The sequence below is a fragment of the Myotis davidii genome, unplaced genomic scaffold (genome assembly GCF_000327345.1).
Source record: "Myotis davidii unplaced genomic scaffold, ASM32734v1 scaffold271, whole genome shotgun sequence".
In the NCBI taxonomy this organism is placed as follows: domain Eukaryota; kingdom Metazoa; phylum Chordata; class Mammalia; order Chiroptera; family Vespertilionidae; genus Myotis; species Myotis davidii.
This window is the reverse complement of record NW_006284839.1, coordinates 885,529-895,640: the sequence shown is the minus strand read 5'-3', so window position 1 is coordinate 895,640 and position 10,112 is coordinate 885,529. Positions and strand designations below refer to the sequence as shown.

The following is a 10,112-nucleotide window of genomic DNA, read 5'->3' as shown; positions in this document are numbered from 1 at the left end:
GGGAAAGATCTTTCCTTGACGCGACTAGCTGGTGGCTCCCGGATCCTTGGCTGCATCACTCCAGTCACTGTCTCTATTGTCACACGGCCTCCTCCCCTGTGTGTCCCTGGGTCCTCACCGCTTCTCACAGGACACCAGTCACTGAATTTAGGGCCCTCCCTAATCCAGTATGACCTCATCTTAACTATAAAGATGCTATCTCTAAATAAGGTCACACTCTCAGGTTCTGGGTGGACAGGAATTCGGGGACACTATTCAACTCACCACAGAGGACATCTCTGGTGTCTTTCTCTTTGCTCCATCTATTACTCTAGTCCACAGGTCTGCAATCAGAAAAGAATTTCCACATCCTCCCAACTCCAAATCTACCATCTTTCCTGCATCTGTTGTCTGCCTTCCCTCCCGCTACAATCCCTGATCTGTCTATACATCCTGACCTGAGGCCAACCCTCTGCATAGGCATGGATCTTATCTCCTCCTGCTACTCAAGGATTCTCCTCCTGCAATTTCTGCCTCTGTGCCTGTTCATTAAGTTCCCCCCTGTACTGCAGCATTCCCATCAAGCTATAAACATGCTGGTCACTGAAGGAAACCATCACCATCAACAAAACGAAAAGACAACCTACTGAATGGGAGAAGACATTCACCATTGATACATTCAATAAGGGCTGAATATCCAAAATACATAAGCAACTCATACAAATTAACACCCCCCCCAAAAAAAACCCCACAAACATTTAAAAATGGGCAGAGGACCCAAAGAGACATTTCTCCAAAGAGGACATACATGCCCAATAGACATGTGAAAAGGCGCTCAGCATTACTAATCATCAGGGAAATGCAAATTAAAACTACAATGAGATATCACCTCATACCTCTCAGAATGGCTATTGTTAATAAATCAACAAAGCTGCAATTAAAAAAAATTAATAATATAAACATGTGGAAATATAGCCCACAATTAAAAAAAAACACACAACTTTCCTGGGCCCCACAGAGCCTCTATAGTTACTGCTCGTCTTTACTGTTCCTCTCCAGCTGCAACACACCCTTCACAGTTCCTGTGTCTGAGTGCCATCCTGTCTCCCCAACAATTACCATGTCACGCAGTCAAATCCTCCCGAGCTTTGACTACAGCCAGCGCTGATCTGCCTTCTTTCTGAATGTCAGTAACCCCCTCTGTGACCCACACTTGCTCACAAGTGATATTTTAATGAACACTAAGGAATGGCTCTCCATCACAACTCCAGCAACTTAACACGTCTCCATAATTCCTGAGATGTACTGGCCTCTTTCCAGAAGCTCAACAGCAATATTCCTACAAACTGCCCCTGTGTGTAGTCCCCTGTGACAATGGCACTTCCCTATAAGGCTACTGTTTGTCCACCCAGTGGGAAGAGTTGGTGGCCTTATGATACAGTCAGATTTGCCTTTGCCATGCCTAACAGTACCTTTCCCCAGTGGGTAGCAACCCCTCTTCTTCCTCCAGCCTCCCACCCTCTCCTCATCTAGCATTTCTCTTCCCTATCAAGCAGAAGAGAGTGGACTGCTAGTCACTCAGATGTCACCAGATCTGCAGGCTGTTCTTCCCCACCTCCATCACCTCCATCTAACCACAGGGAGGTCCTGTTAGCAATGCCTAGGAATGGCTGAGGAAAAGGAACACTTGCCCAGTCACCTCTGGGTTTCTCTTGGCCTGGAATATAGCCACCTCCACCCAAGCCACACCCCACCCTGGCTAGCAGGCATCCTTATCCAAACACTCTTCCCACTCATTTATTTTTTAGAGTCCTAGAATGCCAACCACTGCCCGTGATATTAATTTTGCTCCTCATGACAAAGTCTTGATAAGTGGTGGTACTGGGTAAAGCAGAATTTAATTAGCAAAGGTCATTGGAAAGTCAGAACAAAGGGCTGGTATAATATCATCAATGCAAGTTAAAAAGTACAAAACAGAATAGGAGAGAGGAAGTTTCTAAGCATGAAAACATTTGGAGATAACAGCTGATTTAGCTGGAATGTTGAGTAATAACTTTCCTGGGTTTCTAACATGCTACAGTATATAAATAAACATCTGTGTCCAACCATAAGCAGATAGATGAGGGAGGAGGGATCGAAAAACAAAACAAAAAAACACACCACATAAACAATTAATTACCCTCCACCTCAATTCTTGGGTAAATGGTACTATATGTGCCCTAAGAATCTCCTGGAATGGTTCCAAATTATAGACCAGAACAAAGGTACCATGAAGAGCTTCTAACAGCAATGCAAACACATGCTATAAGCCAGTCTGGGAAATATTGCCCCAAGAGCTCTGTCGAGTCTGGGCAAGATAATGTTAACAGGTAAACACAACCCCAGGACTCCTCAAACTGAGCTCCAAAATCTATCTGCATCAAGATCTCCTGGAAGTTCCTGTTAATCGTACAGATTAGGGGGAGGAGGGGCTCCCCTTTAAACCAGCTAAACTAGACTTTCTGGAGGTAAGTGCCTGAAATCCGCACATTTAAATAACTCCCCTGTCGATTTTACTGTGTCTGAATTTTAAGAACCACTCGTCTATTATGATCACTTTGGTTTTCTTAAATATCCTGGGAAAAAGTTGGCCTAATCCAATCAGTTTGCTGGCCACAGTCATTTAGAGATCCTGCAGCGATCTCCTAGCACACTGATCCTTTTCCAGCTCAGCTCTGACCGAGTCAGCTCCTGTTCAGAAAACAAACAAGGGTGTCCATCAAGGACAAATGGCCCAGCCTGGCACTCCCAGCCCTCAGGAACATGCTTCCCTTTTATTACACCTCTGAATGGATCAGTCAAATTTGTCTATTCCCTAGTGTTCCCCAAAATGACTTTCTTGGGGGGAAAAACACACACATTTAACCATATCCATTGCACTTCCACCATTCACTCACCCATGCATTCACTCAACCAACCAGGCATTTACCGACTACCTATGACTTTCCAAGTGCCGCACGAGGCACTACGAATCCACAGTTGAAACGAACAGCTGACAGAAGTTATTTCCCATGTAAAAATTTGCCCAGTCTTCTCTTGAGGAATTGATTCTATTCAGCTATGACCTATAGTTATTCATATTTATATCTTCCCTTTCTTGTGAAATGCACTCCTTGGTGGCAAACAATGCCTTTCTCACCTGTGTATGTCTCCAAACAGGTGTCAATAAATGCTTTCTGAACTGGATATCATTTAATTTCAAGCAAAGTGACTTTGGTGTTTGTGGAATGAAATCAATTTGAAGCACCAAGTTTGGCTCAGCATGACATTTTGTATTTCTATCATTGGATAAAGCACAATTTTAACAGATGGTTCTTTAAAAATAGATGGGAGATTTTAAAAATAGTTTAATCTGAGCATGAGAATGTGGGCTCGAGTCAAGCTCACTGACATCTGGCGAATCGAGTGGAGAAAGTAACAGGTTTTCAGAAGGTCAAGCCTGCAGCCTGGATCAGCCCACGCATGTGTCATGGGAGCAGTCTCAGAAGTAGGCCAAAGAAAGGGTACCTTTAACACCACACACTTTAGTCAAGCCACTTAACAAACCTGCTCTGCAAAAGACAATGTCAAAAGAATTCAAACACAAGTCACAGAGAGAAAATATTTGCAAAAAGACATATATGACAAAGGACTATTATTTAAAATATACAAAGAACTCTTAGAACTCAACAATAAGAAAACAAACAACCTGACTAAAATGGACCGAAGACCTTAACAGATACCTCATCAAAGAATATATACAGACGGCAAATAAGCATATGAAAAGATGCTCCACACCAACTGTCATCAGGGACCACTACATTCTTATCTGAATGGCTCAAATCTGGAACACCGACAAAACCAAATGCTGGCAAGGATGTGGAGCAATAAGAACTCCCCTTCGGCCCTAACTGGTTTGGCTCAGTGGATAGAGCATTGGCCTGTGGACTGAAGGGTCCCAGGTTCGATTCCAGTCAAGGGCATGTACCTTGGTTGTGGGCACATCCCCAGTAGGGGGTGTGCAGGAGGCAGCTGATCGATGTTTCTAACTCTCTATCCCTCTCCTTCCCTCTCTGTAAAAAATCAATAAAATATTTTTTTAAAAAAAGAACTCTCCTTCATTGCTGGTGGGAATGCAAATGGTACAGACACTTTGGAAGACAGTTTGGAAATTTCTTAAAAAACTAAACCTACTCTTACCACATACAATACAGCAATCATGCTACTTGGTATTTACCCAAAAGGAGTTGAAAATACATGCCCACTAAACAAAACAAAAAATGCACATTGATGTTTACAGCACCCTAATTCACAATTGCCAAATTTGGAAGCAACCAAGATATACTTCAGTAGGGGAATGGATAAATAAACTGTGGTACATCCTAACAATGAAGTATTATTCAGCACTTAGAAAAATAAGTTATAAGCTGTGAAAAGACATGGAGGAGTCTTAAGTGTATATTTTTAAGTGAAAGAAGCCAATCTTAAAAGGCTATGTATTGCATGATTCCAACTCTAGGACAATCAGGAAAGAAAACAAACTATGGAGACAATAAAACAACCAGTGGTTACGAAAGGTTGGTGGTGGGGAGAGATGAATATGCAAAGCACAGAGGATCTTTAGGGCACTGGAAATACTCTGTATTATATTATAACTAGAGGCCCGGTGCACGACATTCGTGCACTGGGATCGGGGGTCCCTCAGCCCGGCCTGCGGCCTTTTGCAGTCCAGAAGCCCTCGAGGGATGTCCGACTGATGGCTTAGGCCCAGTGGGACATTCTTAGTGCTGTTGTGGAGGCGGGCCGCTGCGCTCACCAGCCATCAGCCCGGCTTGTGGCTGAGCAGTGCTCCCCCTGTGGGAGCACACTGACCACCAGGGGCAGCTCCTGTGTTTAGCTTCTGCCCCCAGGTGGTCAGTGCACATCATAGCAATCAGTCGTTCTGCTGTTCAGTAAATTTGCATATTACCCTTTTATTATATAGGATGATGGATACATGTCATTATATATTTGTCCGAACCCAATGAACTATTATGTGTCAAAGTAGGTTCATCCTTCATAGAAAATGTACCATTCTAGTGAGTGATGTTGATTATGGGGGAAGCAATATATGTGTGAGGGCAGGGAGTATTGGGGAAATTTCTGTACCTTCCTCTCAATTTTGTGGTAACCCTAAAACTGCTCTTTAAAAAAAGTATTAAAAAAACTCACATGAACCCCTCAGGTATTCAGTTCCTGAGACCTATGGTCATATAAGTTTCTTCCACTTGTAGGGGTAAATTTTCCTGAAAATCTTCACTTCTGTGTTCTACCATTAATATCTCAAATTTCATCTTTGTAGTACCCACTATGTGGAGGATAACCTTTAACACCAATATGGGTAGTCGTGAACAGTCATTATCTGAGAAAAATGGAACTGTGAACTTTCTATGTCTTATAATTCTGTGATATTAACATTTTTACAAGCAGGTATTGCTTTTGTACTAAAAAAAAAAATCAACAAGCTCAAATTTTTAAGATTTGAAAAGTCCTATATAAATTAGAGGAAACTTACTCATTACTTTTATGTAGAATAGAAAAATGGGTTTTTTTGCTTGTTATTTTTTGGAGTCAACTAAAGGGAAAAGGAAGATATTCTGGGCCAGCCATCTCCTTAACTTCATTAAGGTACACATGGCAGGAGGCAGGCTCTCTGGCTGTTATTTCTCTGTCTCAAGTTTGTTGGTTTTACCTTCTCCCAAGATTGTAAATTGGTGTGGTGTGTGTGCGTGCGTACGTGTGTGTGTGTGTGTGTGTGTGTGTGTGTGTGTCTTCCCTAGCATGGAGTCATAGTAGGTACTCAAAGATATATTTGATTAGTTTAATTAAATTGTCACATTAAGACAAAAAGTGTTTTCCCTTGAAACATCCAGATAGTCTAGGACAGTGGTCGGCAAACTCATTAGTCAACAGAGCCAAATATCAACAGTACAACGATTGAAATTTCTTTTGAGAGCCAAATTTTTTAAACTTAAACTATATAGGTAGGTACATTGTTATTAACTTAATTAGAGTACTCCTAAGTTGGCCTTTGCTAAAAACATCCTCAATCTGATTGAGGTACGTTCGCTGAGGTCACCCCCTTCCAACTCTCCCATCCACACTCGTCTTGTATACTTGTTGCAGATAGACGAGTGTGGATGGGAGAGTTGGAAGGGGTCGACCTCAGCAAATGTACCTCAAAACAATGTACCTCCCCCCGCGCTGTGTATCCCATGGCCCGCCTGCGCTGCATCTCCAGTCGCCCGGCCAACTGACACCCCCCACTTCTTCTAACGCCACTTCTTCAAAATAGACTCGCCCAGGCCGAAAACCGACTTCTGCGCATGGGCCACAAAGTTTCAATCGCACTGTCGGTGTGCGCCCACACATGGTATTTTGTGGAAGAGCCACACTGAAGGGGCCAAAGAACCGCATGTGGCTCGCGAGCCACGGTTTGCCAACCACTGATCTAGGATATTGAAAGATTTTTTTTTAATGCTGAAGAAAAGTTTCTGTTAGATTATGAAACCAACATTCAGATGCTGCCCTTGACCCAGCCTTGGTGAATATTCATCCTACAGAACAAAGACAGCATGTCCAGGTCAAAGAAGCCTGTTTATTTTTTTTAAATAAAGAAATTCCCTTTGTCATCTCACACTTAAAATAAAATGGCCCTTCAGACACAGCTCATTTGGAGGCCAGCACTTAGTAACATTCTTTGTCTGAAATCCAAACAAAAGGAACCCAAGTTCTGGTTCATTTCCTGCCTCCATCCCATAGTGTCAGGAATTCTGAAGGACTGAGGAGGACCTGGCCCGCTGCCGGGGATCCGCTTTGAGTCAGCTTCCCAAGAGGGCGGTGACTCTCAGCCCCAGCACTGCAGGAGCATTGGTGACAAGTCAGGCAGTGAGGAGGAGCCGGAGCACAGGGAGCCTCGGTGGCAAGGGCTTTCTCTCTAGTGGGTTTAAAAGTTCACCAGTTGATGCTTTTCTCATTTCCCAGGAAGGAGCCTTTGCCCCAGGGAATGGCATGTTTTCTGAGCTTGGGCTTACACAGTCCATCCCAGGAGAAGGAACTCCCCTCCACGTCCTATAGCTTCATAAACTGGTTATTCTCAAAGTCTTTGGGTCCATTAAAAAAAATCTTTTTAAAGATATTTTTAAAAGAAAGCATTTAGTCATTTCAACTGAGCCAAACCAGAACATTCTTTTCTAATAGCTCTGTTTTTTAGAGGAAGCAACTTTATACAGAGTGTGCCAGCCAACTGGACTTGTTTTTTTCATCTATACTAATAATAGAAGAATATGCAAATTGTCCACAACTGTTGTGGGTTTGCTCTCCGGTCAGGGCACATACAAGAATCAACCAACGAATACATAAGTGGAGCAACAGATGGATAGGCCTCTGTCTCTCTCTTCCTTCCTCTCCCTCTGGGCCTCTAGTAATAGTAATAATAATAATAACAGTCACCATTAGGATAGCACTTACTGTATGCCAGGGACTGGGCTAAGTACTTTATATTCATTATCTCATTTAATCCTTGCCTCAACTTTATGATGTAAGTGCTGCTATTATATCCCCATGTTACAGTAAAGAAATGTTAAGTGAATTATTAACCATAGACACAGAATCCAACCTGGACCAGTCTGACCCCAAAGCTCTTGGTCTGATCCACCTTCAGGATAAAAACGTCTTATATCCAAACCTGGACTGAAAGTCCCTGGAGGGCAGTACTGTCAAGCATCTGGCACCCCCAGCATGACAGCATCTAACAAGGGGTTAAGAAACCCAGCAACTGTTTTCTTTATTCCATAAATACTAAGAAATGGTACAACACCAATTTACTATAAAGTACAAGTTTACTCTTTTCATTTGAATGAACCACAGTGTTATTTGTTCCCTAAGGGGTGACACAAAAAGGCTCATTTAACATTTCAGTTTTTTGAAATGGAATATACATAATGAAACTGCCTTTTATCCACCAGGATACTGGGTTGAACAGGGTCCTCCCAAAAGTCATGCCCATTTGTAACCTCAGAATGGGGCCTGACTTGGAAATAGGATCTTTGTAGATGTAATCAAGCTGAGATGAGGTCACACTGGATTAGGATGGGCCTATCCCAATGACTGGAGTCCCTATAAGAGGTGAATTCAGACACACACACACACACACACACACACACACACACACACACACACCATATGAGGATAGAGACACACAGGAGGACACTGTGATGACAGAGGCGGACTGGAGAGATGGCCAAGGACTGCCAGCAGCCACCAGCAGGGAGGAGAAAGGCATGGAACAAATTCTCCCTCAAAGTTTTCAGAAGGACCCAACCCTACTGACACCTTGATTTCAAACTCATAGGCTATGGAAATGTGAGAGGATAAATTTATATTATTGAAGCCACCCAGTTTGTGGTACTTTATCACCGCTAGGAAACTAATACACAGGGTCCGGCTTAGGAAAAATGTCGGTGTGAGGAAAGGCATGCTGATCCTCCCAATTCAGAGGCTACTCCTGATATCCTACCAGTTGGAGCTGCCTTTTGTGGGCCAGAAAGTACCTCTTTCCGATGCAATGGTCAGTGAAGGAGGTGAGAAGGAAATGGGTAGAACGACTCAGTGCAGCCCCAGATGGTATGTTGTTCAAGACCTCTGTGGTCATCTCTGCGGTGGCAGCACACAGGAGCCACTGCAGAGCTCCTGTGGGACTGAGAGTCTGAGGACCTAACAACAGGTCCTGGTACTGATGGGCACAGGGTGACTGCAAAACGTGTGACTGATGTGCTGGGGCTACGTCAGCCCCCACTGTTCCCAAGGAAGAGGAGTCAGCTGACCCTTGCTGAACTCGCACAACAACTTGGCCAATAAATGGGTCAGATCCTGAATGCTGGGCTGTCTGTGTGGTGTGGGTGAGCCGGGCAATGGCTGGGGTCAGGCTGAGGTGAGACAAGAGGTCAGGGAGGAATGAGCAGAGACACCACAGGGCAGGAAGGGAGGTGCTGCTGCGGATGCTGAGCAGACCACTTAGGCAGGTTCAGAACCAGCAGAAACTAAGAGAAAATAGAACCTGAGAAGCCAATCCTGGCAAGGAAGAGCACCAGGGAGCCTCCCAAGAGGAGACTTTCAAGGCAGCAGGTGAGCGGGTGGGACAGGGGGCCCCTTCCTCTGGGGCACAGGCCAAGGCTGAGGGAGCAGGGAGGGGTTTGGTGACACCTCTCAGGGCGGACGAAGGGACAGAGACACTTCAGCATCACATCTCCCTGGAAAGACGCTAAGAGGAGGCCAAACTCAGCTGTGCGAAAGGCCTGACTGTCTTGCAGACTTCCGTCCACCTGCGACCCAAAGTCTTCCCCCAGCCCCCGCCCCCAGTCCCATCCAGAGCAGCACCCAACGGCTCTGAGTGACTGACAACGCATGTCAGAGAACAAGGAGAGAAAGGTGGGTTATGCAAAATTTCAGTTGCTTAAAGCACCAAGGGGCTGTCTAGCAGTGGGGAGTGGGGCTGGGGATCAGGGCCAAGGGAGAGAAAGAAAGAGGTTCCAAAACAAGGGCGCTGACCAGGACACTGGCGGCCAAGAACACAGCCTGGTTGGTGGTTGCACACTTGGAGGTGGACAGATACGTGAGGAGAGGAGAGTTTACTCCTGGAGCCTCACAACCAGGGGACATTGTCTGGTGTGGAAGCTACAAATCCATAGCAAAGCCTCGCTTAGAAACTTCTGCTGGAGTCTGTATGTGCTGACTCAGCTCACTGTGAGGCACTGTCTTACCTCCCGATTCAGGGCAGCTCCACCTGCCTCACGGGGCCCTGTCTAGGTGAGCAGGGAGCTACAGACAGTGTAAAGACAAGGAAGGCCTTCTTGGAGACTCCGTATGTCTTCCGTAGAGCCCCCCGGGGTAGGCTGGGCCTTCAGAAGGGTCCGCTTACCTCCCATGCCTGACACGCTGGTCCCACTGTGGTCATTTGGATGTGGAGTTGAAGGAGGATCATAGCCAATCACCAAGTCAATGGTGGCCTGGGTAGAAACAATGCAATATAAACAGAGTCAGTGCAGGGTATTGGAATGCTACAGACATGCAAACCA

General features: G+C 44.9%; 1 protein-coding gene across 1 annotated transcript in view; it reads right to left on the bottom strand.

The window, feature by feature from the left end:
• The window catches only part of MYOF (myoferlin), a 144,265-nt gene that overhangs the window by 91,268 nt on the left and 42,885 nt on the right, over positions 1 to 10,112 (bottom strand). Inside the window, exon 5 of the mRNA XM_006755111.2 lies at positions 9,956 to 10,043. Within this exon, the coding sequence (XP_006755174.1) occupies positions 9,956 to 10,043 (88 nt within the window). The remainder of the gene's footprint in view (positions 1 to 9,955; positions 10,044 to 10,112) is intronic.